Source organism: Erythrolamprus reginae, chromosome 8 (assembly GCF_031021105.1).
Source record: "Erythrolamprus reginae isolate rEryReg1 chromosome 8, rEryReg1.hap1, whole genome shotgun sequence".
Taxonomy (NCBI): Eukaryota; Metazoa; Chordata; class Lepidosauria; order Squamata; family Dipsadidae; genus Erythrolamprus; species Erythrolamprus reginae.
In genome coordinates, this window is record NC_091957.1 from 40,893,946 (window position 1) to 40,903,399 (window position 9,454).

At 45.1% G+C, this 9,454-nt stretch overlaps 1 protein-coding gene across 1 annotated transcript; it reads left to right on the top strand.

Moving 5' to 3' along the window:
• The first annotated feature begins 89 nt into the window (after positions 1–89).
• CETN2 (centrin 2) lies at positions 90–7,889 on the top strand. Its single transcript, XM_070759743.1, has 5 exons — positions 90–238; positions 2,684–2,842; positions 2,968–3,096; positions 6,734–6,871; positions 7,135–7,889. The coding sequence occupies exons 1-5, from the start codon at positions 236–238 to the stop codon at positions 7,222–7,224; spliced, it is 519 nt and encodes a 172-aa protein (XP_070615844.1). The 5' UTR covers positions 90–235; the 3' UTR covers positions 7,225–7,889.
• Positions 7,890–9,454: the final 1,565 nt, after the last annotated feature.

Here is a 9,454-nt window from a genome sequence, read left to right on the forward strand (position 1 = left end):
ATCTTTCTCCCGACATCGGCTCCACCCAACCCGCCCTCTGCCATTCGCCGCCAATCACCGCTCGGCCGCGCGGCTCGCCGACCAATAGCGAGGGTGGTTTGTCCCGATGTCGGCGCGTAGCGAGAGGAGCCAATCGGAAGGCGCGACGCTGAGCGTCTGGCTGCCGGGCGACGGTTGAGCTCTTGCCGTTGTTGTACCAACGGGCGGCCTCAGGGACCGGCGCCGCTTCCTGGGGATGGTCAGTGGGGTCGCGGCCGGGAAAGGCCTTAAACGGCTCGGTGGGCGGGTGCGGGGAGACAGCCGCGGCAGTGGCGGCGAAGCCAAACACGACCTGAGATAGCCGAAACCGCAGAGGCTGCGCTTAACGGCTGCAATTAGCATTTGCATATGTTAATACATGCAAATTAGCCACCTGGTGCCCTCTTGATCCACTCAATTCATTGTGGGGTGGGGGTGCAATCCGGGCTTCCCGCTCCGTGCACGTGTGAACGCGCCCTAAGGTGGACTCGTGTCTTAGAAGCTCCAGTTTGGAAGGGAAATGTCTTGCAAGTTCCACAAATGCGGGAATGAAGGATGGTGGGCGGGCCAGTTTGGTGTAAAAATGCAAGTTTAGGGCCTGAAATCAGGAAGGATGGGGGGGGGAGGTGCCTAGGTACAGGTAATCCTCAATTTACGACCACATAACTCTCAGATTTTGTTGCTGATTCGTTAAATGAGTTTCCCCCGATTTTATGACCTTTCTTGCCACCGTTGTTAAGTGAATGGCTGCAGTTGATCAGTGAGTAACCCGGTTGTTAAGTGAATACGGTTCCCCCATGGACTTTGCTTGTCAGGAGGTCACAAAAAAAGAGGGATCACGACACACACACACACAATGCTGCGGCCGTCATAAACATGAGTCCGTTGTCGACCATCCGAATGGAAATCACGTGACTGGGGGACACTACAACTGTCGCTAGGGGTGAAAAACAGTCCTGAGTCAATTTTTTTTTTGTGATGTAACTTTGAACACTGACCAAACAAACTTGTAGTAAGTTGAGGACTACTTGTATTTGGGAAGCCTGCATAACAAAGGTAAAGGAAGAGGGCGTGTGGACAGGTGGGGCCCAAAAGGAAACAGGAACTGACTACCAGGCATATCATACAAGACATTGCTAAGATAAGGAATTGGGCTAAGACAGCCAGTAGAAGACTGGCTAAAAGCCACATTGGATACCTATTAGATAACTTTCAGGAATAGGGTTGAAATAGAGCCAATAGAATACCTGTTAGATAACTTTTGGAGTGTTTATTAGGTAAGATGTAGAATTAGGGATGGTGTGGAGCCAATAGAAGATGGATTAAATAAATTTCAAAATGCATATTAGATAACATTTCTTTTTCCCACCTTGAAAACTACATAAAAGCTTACAAAAATTCTCAGTCATGTTGGTGATGGTTGTCCTAGAGGTGCTTTTTTTCAAGAAGCAACTACACTTTCTGGTTTTTCTTTGAAGATGTCTTGCTTCTCATCCAAGAATCTTCTTCAGCTCTTGGAGTATAAAATCTTCTTGAATCCTTTGTTTTGGGTCCTGGCATTTTGCTGTCTGGGATCCCTTTCCCTGAAGCGCTTCAGTAAAAGAAAATGAGTTCTGTATCTTGTGTCTGGTTGGCTTCATTGGCTTTAGAGCCAAGCTAAGACCCCAATTTGGGAACAACAATGGAAAGGAAGCCACCAGGTGATCCCAAGGTGCAGGCAATACCAGAAGGTCCGAGAAACATTGGCTAGTCATTCCCGTCAGGTTACCAGGAAACTACCACAAAATCACCAGCCCTTGGGAGGCTGTATTTGATCAAGAAAGGAGCATCTAGCATATAGAAAATAAGCACATGGGGGAGGGGTAGAGTGGACTATTTGTTTTATTTGATTTACTACTTTACTAATTTGAGGCAGATTTTGTTCAACTCTCTTCAGTTCTGTTGAATGATGTGAATATACTGTCAAGTAATACAACCAGGGGTATCTGCAAGGTATGGTCAGAAATAATCAAGACAGTGACCAAACCAATCAAAGTTTCCTCTATTTTATGTACTGTACTGTCATTATCATCTTGATTGCTTTGACCACAAATCAAGGACATCTGAATGCAGCCCAAATACATCAATGCTGATACATGTTTTAAAATCTTCCCTACAATAGGATCAGTGCAACAACATTTTCCATTTTGACTTGCAACCATGCTTTCCCCCCTGACAATAAACACCAATAAAATTGCTAATAATTTTAAAACTTGACATGTTTATAGAGTCATTTCAATCAAAAGTTTATTTGTTTTAAGGAATACCTTTAGGAAGAATATATCTTACCCAACTGCACCTAGCTATGTATTAATTGGGTGAAGGAAACTAGGGTATTCCTAGACAAAACACAAATTAACCTATTTAATTTGGGATGTGTTGAAAAAAATATTAATTGAAGACTTACACCACATCTGCAGTATGGTGCAACACTTCACATGCTGAAAATCTGAGTGTTTTATGTAAGAGTAATTTAGTTACTAGGACTTCAGAGGCAGAAGTGTTTGAAACCTTTCTTCAAAGTCGGGCCAGGCTCTCTGGAATAGTCAGAAGTGAAACCCTCTAGAGAGCTAAAACTGGGTTATGCCTTTTAATATTCTCTTCTGCCTTTCATCCGTGCTCTCAGGCCTCCAGCTATAAGAAGGCGTCCCTAGGAGGAGCAGCTCAGAGGAAGAAAACAGCTCCCAAAACTGAACTTACCGAAGAGCAGAAGCAAGAGATTCGAGAGGCTTTTGATCTCTTTGACACCGATGGGACTGGCAATATTGACGTAAAAGAGTTGAAGGCAAGCTGCGGAATATCACCAAAAGGCTTTCATTACCTGAGGGCCGGCTACATAGAATCATAGGGCCGGAAGGGACCTTGGAGGTCTAGCCCAACTTCATCTCATTCTCTTTTCATTGTTTTCAGGTCGCCATGAGGGCCCTTGGGTTTGAACCCAAGAAGGACGAGATCAAGAAAATGATCCTAGAGATTGATAAGGAAGGGACAGGAAAGATTACCTTCAGTGACTTCCTAGGAGTGATGACCCAGAAAATGGTATGTCGTGATGGCTATTGAGACAGAATCTGGTTTTATGCTGCAACTCTCAAAGAGGTTGAAAGCTGCCTGGGATTTCTTATGGTAGCGTTCTATTTGTCAAAGTGGGAAACCAGGCTTGGTCCTATCATAACTCAAGATATCAAACTTCAGCTCAGAGGCTGGTAGAATGATGTAACTTGAGAGGCAGACTAGAAAAGAATGGAAATTAAAGCCTTTTCTGTCAACAGCTCTTCAGCAATCTTGCTCTGATTGGATGAGGAGGATGCATTTGTTTGATTGTAAAAGCCATATCCGGGGGATCTTATTTGCTGCCTTCTATTAACTGAGGGCAGAACCTGCTTTAAAATAGTAATGACAATAATACTTAGACTTATATACCGCTTCACAGTGCTTAACAGCCCTCTCGAAGCAATTTACAGAGCCAGCATGTTGCTCTCAACAATCTGGGTCCTCATTTTACTGACCTCGTAAGGATGGAAGGCTAAGTCAACCTTGAGCCTGGTGAGATTTGAATTGCTGGTAAAAGGAAGGGAGGGGAGGAAGGAAGGAAGGAAGGACAGTAGTGCTTAGACGTATACTGCTTTACAGTCCTGTCTAAGCGGTTTACAGAGTCATCCCCTTTCCCCCCAACACTCTTGCTCCTCATTATACCAAACTTGTAAGGATGGAAAACTGAGTCAACCTTTAGGTCAGGGGTCCCCAAACTTTTTACACAGGGGGCCAGTTTACTGTCCCTCAGACTGTTGGAGGGCCGGACTATAAAAAAACCCCTATGAACAAATCCCTATGCACACTGCACATATCTTATTTAAAGTAAAAAACAAAATGGGAACAAATACAATATTTAAAATAAGAAGTAATTAAGTAATAAAGTAATTTATACATTTTTATGAACAAGTAAATTTAAACTTAAATCAAGAAACTCCCTCCATTTCTCCTTCCTTCCTTCCTTCCCTCCCTCCCTCCTCTCTAGTTCTCTCTTCCTTCTCTTTTCTCTCTCATTTGTTTCATTTTCCTCTCCCTCGTTTTCTCTCCATAATTTTCTCATTTTTCTCTTTCTCTCTCTCTCTCTCTTTACATCTATCCCCCTTTCTGTCTTCCTCTCTATCTCTCCCTCTTTCTCTCTCTCTTCTCTTTCTTTCTGTCTCTTTCACTCACTCTTTCTCTCTCCCTCTTTGTATCTTCCTTTCTCTCTCCCTCTTTCACCCTCTTTCTCTTGCTTTCTCTCTCACTCTATTTCTATCTCTCCCTTTCCCTCTCTCCCTCCCTCTCCCTCTTTCTTTCTCTCTCACTCTATTTCTATCTCTCCCTCTTTCTCTCTCCCTCTCTATCTCTCCCTCTTTCTTTCTCACTCTATTTCTATCTCTCCCTCTCTCTCCCCCTCTTTGTATCTCTCCCTCTTCCTTTCTCTCTCCCTCTTTCACCCTCCCTCTCCCTCTTTCTTTCTCTCTCACTCTATTTCTATCTCTCCCTCTTTCTTTCTCACTATTTCTATCTCTCCCTCTTTCTCTTTCTCTCTCACTTTCTATCTTTCTTTCTCTCTCCCCTCCTTTTTTTCTCTCTCTCTCATACACCATGCTGGCAACAGAGAGAGAAAGAGAGAGCGAAGGGCGGCTTGCCAGTCCATGGCCCCCTGGATGAGCAGCGCTGCATGGCCCCAGCACTGGACTTCGCCGTCGCCTCCACCCCCGCCTCCACCCCCGTCCGGCTCTCCAGCTAACCCCCTGAATTCACCCGAACAGAGGCGGCGGCGGTTTCAAAGGACCAACATACAGTCCTTCTTGGTGCTGCATTGCTGCAGCCTCCAAATTCCGCTGCTGTTCTTGGGCATTGTTACTTCTAAGCTGCACTGAGAGAGAGAGAGAGAGAGAGAGCGGAGAGTACCGGACTTCACCGTCGCCTCCGCCCCTTTGGATTCTTTGCTGGAGAGCCGGACCGGGGCAGAGGCGACGGCAAAGTCCGGTGCTGGGGCCATGCGGGGCTGCTCTCCAAGCTAAGAGGCAGCAGTCACGTCCACCCCTTCGCCCTCTACGGTGCCCAGCGCCCAGCCCCATGCTGCCTCCGCCTCCTACGCCGCCTCCTGGTAGCGCGCCCGACCTCTTCCTGCAGGAACGGGTGGTGGGGTGGAAGTGGTTGGACTTATCTACATGCGCGCCTGCTGATTGGGAAGAGGGGGAAAAAAATCTGCGCCTCCAAAGAGGGGGGGGGAGAAAGAAAAAAAGAGCTCCAACTTGGCGGAAGGCAGGACAGGAGAACCGAGCGTGCTGCGGCAAGTTTGCTTGGCTTTCTGGGGCTTTTTTTTTCTCCCCCTCCACCACCCCCGTCTTTGCCGCTTAGGAGTGACACTCTCTCGGGCTTGTTTTGGATGCGGCGCAGATGAGGGGAAAAGCCCGGCTGCCCGGAAAAGCACATTTGAAAAGTCTCTGTGGAGAGCCAAAATCCCAACGAAGCTTCTTTTTTCTTCAGTAGTCCGTAAGGAGGCGAAGAAGAGGTTGAACTGGTTTTGCTAATTCGCGCTTACGGCTTTTCCCCTCATCCGTGCCACATCCACAACAAGCCTGAGAGAGGGTCACTCCTAAGCGGCAAACAACATTCGGAAAGGGGTGGTGGAGCGGGAGAAAAAAAAGCCCCAGAAAGGAGTAGCCACCTATTCGCCAAGCAAACTTGCTGCAGCACGCTCGGTTCTCCCCTCCTGCCTTCCTCCAAGTTGGAGCTCTTTTTTTTCTTTCTCCCCCCCCCCCCGCCCTACTCTCTTTGGAGGCGCAGATTTTTTTTCTTTCCCCTCTTCCAAATCAGCAGGCGCGCGTGTAGATAAGTCCAACCACTTCCACTCCACCACCCGTTCCTGCACGAAGAGGTTGGGCGCACTACCAGGAGGAGGAGGTGGCAGTGGCCTGGGGCCAGGCGCTGGGCGCCGTGGTGGGCAAAGGGGTGGACTCTTTGCTGGAGAGCCGGACGGGGGCAGAAGCGACGGCGAAGTCCGGTGCTGGGGCCATGCGGGGCCGCTCATCCAGGGGGGCCTGGACCGGCAAGCCGCCCTCCGCTCTCTCTTTCTCTCTCAGCACAGCTGAGGTAACAGTGCCCAGCGGAGCTCGGAGGCTGCAGCAACGCAGCGCCGAGAAGGACCAGCTGTTGGTCCCTTGAAGCCCGCCTCCGTTCGGGCAAATTCAGGGGGGTTCCTGAATCTCCCGTCCATTCACCGCGGAGGATGAGGTGAGGAGGAGACGGTGCAGAGGCAAGGGGCGGGGAGAAAAGCGGGCCTGCAAGGGGCCAATTGCAGGCCCGCTTTCCTCCCCACCCCTTGCCTCTGCACCGCCTCCTTGCTCAGCAGCAGCCCGCGGTGAATGGACAGGAGATTCGGGAGCTTATTATATCTATTGATAAAATCTCGTGTGCTCCCTGCGGGCCGGATAAATCGCCTCGGCGGGCCGCATCCGGCCCGCGGGCCGTAGTTTGGGGACCGCTGCTTTAGGTGGTCAGGATCAAACTCCTGGTAGTGGGCAGAGTGAGACTGTAATACTGCATTCTAATCCCTATGTCACCATGGCTCATAGCTATCTATAGCATTATCCCAATTGTTTTTGTTCCACTTTGTTTAACATGTCTGTGAAGGTTTGTTCTTTTTTTTTTTAAGGCTGAAAAAGATTCAAAAGAAGAAATTCTGAAAGCTTTTAAACTCTTTGACGATGACGAAACAGGCAGAATCTCTTTCAAAAACCTTAAACGCGTGGCCAAAGAACTGGGGGAGAATCTCACCGATGAGGAGCTTCAGGTTGGAAACTATGTTGACTTGTTTATGTAGCATATTCTAAAAATGGTGATGCTTAACTCATTTTAAAGAAGCTGAACTCTGGTAAATGAGCAAGTGGGAATGCGAGAGTGGGAAAAGTTGGATAAACTTCAGCCAGTGGACAAAGCAGATTATGTTGAAGTCATATTTGAACGAATAAGAAATGCTTTGAACCAAGTTTTTGAAGTCATGTTTTTTTTTCACAGTCTCATTCTTACCTCACTAGACCTTTGTTTCTGCTGCAGGAGATGATTGATGAAGCCGATCGGGACGGAGATGGAGAAGTCAACGAACAGGAGTTTCTGCGGATCATGAAGAAAACTAGTTTGTACTGAGTTGTTTGGTCCACACCTTGATTTCATTTGTTGCCTCCTGTTGGCTGAGTTCAATCTCAACAGATTTCTCGTGCAAACAGATGAACAACAGCCCAAATCTCATAAACATTGTGAGCAGTTCTCTTTCTTTTTGTAAATCCCAGCAACATCTGCTAACTCCCCGCCCATCTTTCAGTGTTGCATTCAGCAGGAAACGTGAGGCCTGGAGGCTTAAATTACAGTTTGAAGAAAGCGGTGTTATTTCTATATAGGGTGCATGTGAGAATGGGATTTTGATTTTACGTGCCAGGAAACAACCTTTCTCTTTTAAAATATTGTTGTTAAGAAGCTGAAAATCTTTATATATAAGGAGTAAACAATTTCAGAAAGTAAATGGTTCTGCTTCAGCTCCTGTATTTGATGCACTGCTCTTTGTCATCTATGAAAGTGGCCTAATTCTGGTTATAAATATTCAGCTATAGTGCCTGCCTTATCTAAACATTTATATAAAGATATTGTGCACTTAATATCTTCTTATTCCCTCTCCCCACCAAAAAAAAAAGCACTGAATGTAAATGGATATAACTTTAATACCAGAATTGATAAGAAGGAGTTTGTAATAGGTTTTTTCCTCTCCTATATATGTTTTGTGTTGTTGTGAAAAGTAAAGCTGAGATCAAAACTTTTTTGACAGCAGAGTTGTCTGGGTTTTTTATTGTGCTGACAACTGTTCTTAATTTTTTATTTACATAGTTTTCCCGCATAAAAATGCTGAAGGGATTTTTTTTTTCTCAAGCAGAAACAAAAATAGGATGGGGAAATCAAGTCTGTAAACATTATCTGTCAGCTGTAAAAGACCAGATCCACGCAACATGCACAAGAATCTTCCCAAACAACAGCGCCTGCTTGAAGTTAGATGAGGCAACAGAATTCAAGGGTGGGGTTGGCCTTGGTTCACTTGTAGCCACAGAGGGATTCTAGCCTGATGCCACACATATCCCTTCTGATTTTGATATCCTTTCTCCTACATTATCACCCCAATCAGGTGTTATTAAAATCAGGAAACACATTTTTTTTAAAAAAAAGCACCACACTTTATGATGGAATTTCGTCATTACGTAGCGATACTGTTAGACTTTGACTTAAGATTACAATTGAGCTCAAAATTTCCAATACTACCCTGTTCCCCTCAAAATAAGACATCCCCTGACAATAAGCCCCGTCAGGCTTTTGAATGCATGGCAATAAGGCCAAGCACTTATTTCAGTGTTCAAAATAATATAAGACAGGGTCTTATTTTCAGGGAGCAAAACAGTTAAGAGGGCAAAAACAGATTATGACTACAGTTGTCAGAGAGAATCAGTGCAGCTTTTAAGTAACATGGCTGTTAAATGAAACAGGTCTCCATTGATTTGTCATAAGGTTGCACAAAGGGATCGATCACATAATCCCAGGACACCAATTGTCATAAATACACATCAGTTGCCAAGCATCCGAATTTTGATTATATAACCATGTCAATGCCGCAACAGTATGAAAAACTATGAACAATAAAAAGTATTAAAAATGATTATTGGTCACTTTTTTCAACTTGCTGTTGTAAGTTTGAATGACCACTAAAATGGTTATAAGTTGAGGACTACCTATATTCTTACGGCTTTCATTGCCCTGGATCATTGGAAATTGCTATGCAAAAATAGTTTATCACAATATTACCATCCAATCTAATATGTGTCGATTCAAAAAGCAAGTCATTTTTCATGTTACAATAAAATTGACCCTCGGATTGTAATTTTAAATTCATCACAAATTATGTTGAAGTACTTTTTCCTTTTCTCTCTTCTTACAGCCATGGAAAATTGTGAAAATTTAAATGTTGTAGGATCCAATCTGGGTTGGTCAGCTCAGCTAGAGGGTTTGTCTTCCAAGCTTTTGGACTCATACTGAAGATTGCATCCATCTTCAGGGAATTTATCTCTAGCTTAAACTTATGGGTCCCTGTGATCGACCCAATGTGGATCCTACAACATTATCCTTGGACGCATATATTTTCCTTCTTTCATGGTATTTAAATGTATATTTAAATGCCATTCACCTGAAAGTTTATAGTTCTTGCAATTCAGCAGGCAAGAGAGATGGAAGGCAGTCCATTTCCAAGGATTCGTATCTCTTATGTCTGTTTTTCCCCCCAAATCAATCACATTTTAAAATTTAGGGACAAACATTCCTGTAAGGTCTTCAAACTTGGCAA

Bases quoted from the DNA above. Each gene is read 5' to 3' on its own strand.
- CETN2 (XM_070759743.1), top strand. The intron at 3,097-6,733 runs GTATGTCGTGAT...TTTTTTTTTAAG, and splicing joins GAGTGATGACCCAGAAAATG to GCTGAAAAAGATTCAAAAGA. The intron at 6,872-7,134 runs GTTGGAAACTAT...TTTCTGCTGCAG, and splicing joins TCACCGATGAGGAGCTTCAG to GAGATGATTGATGAAGCCGA.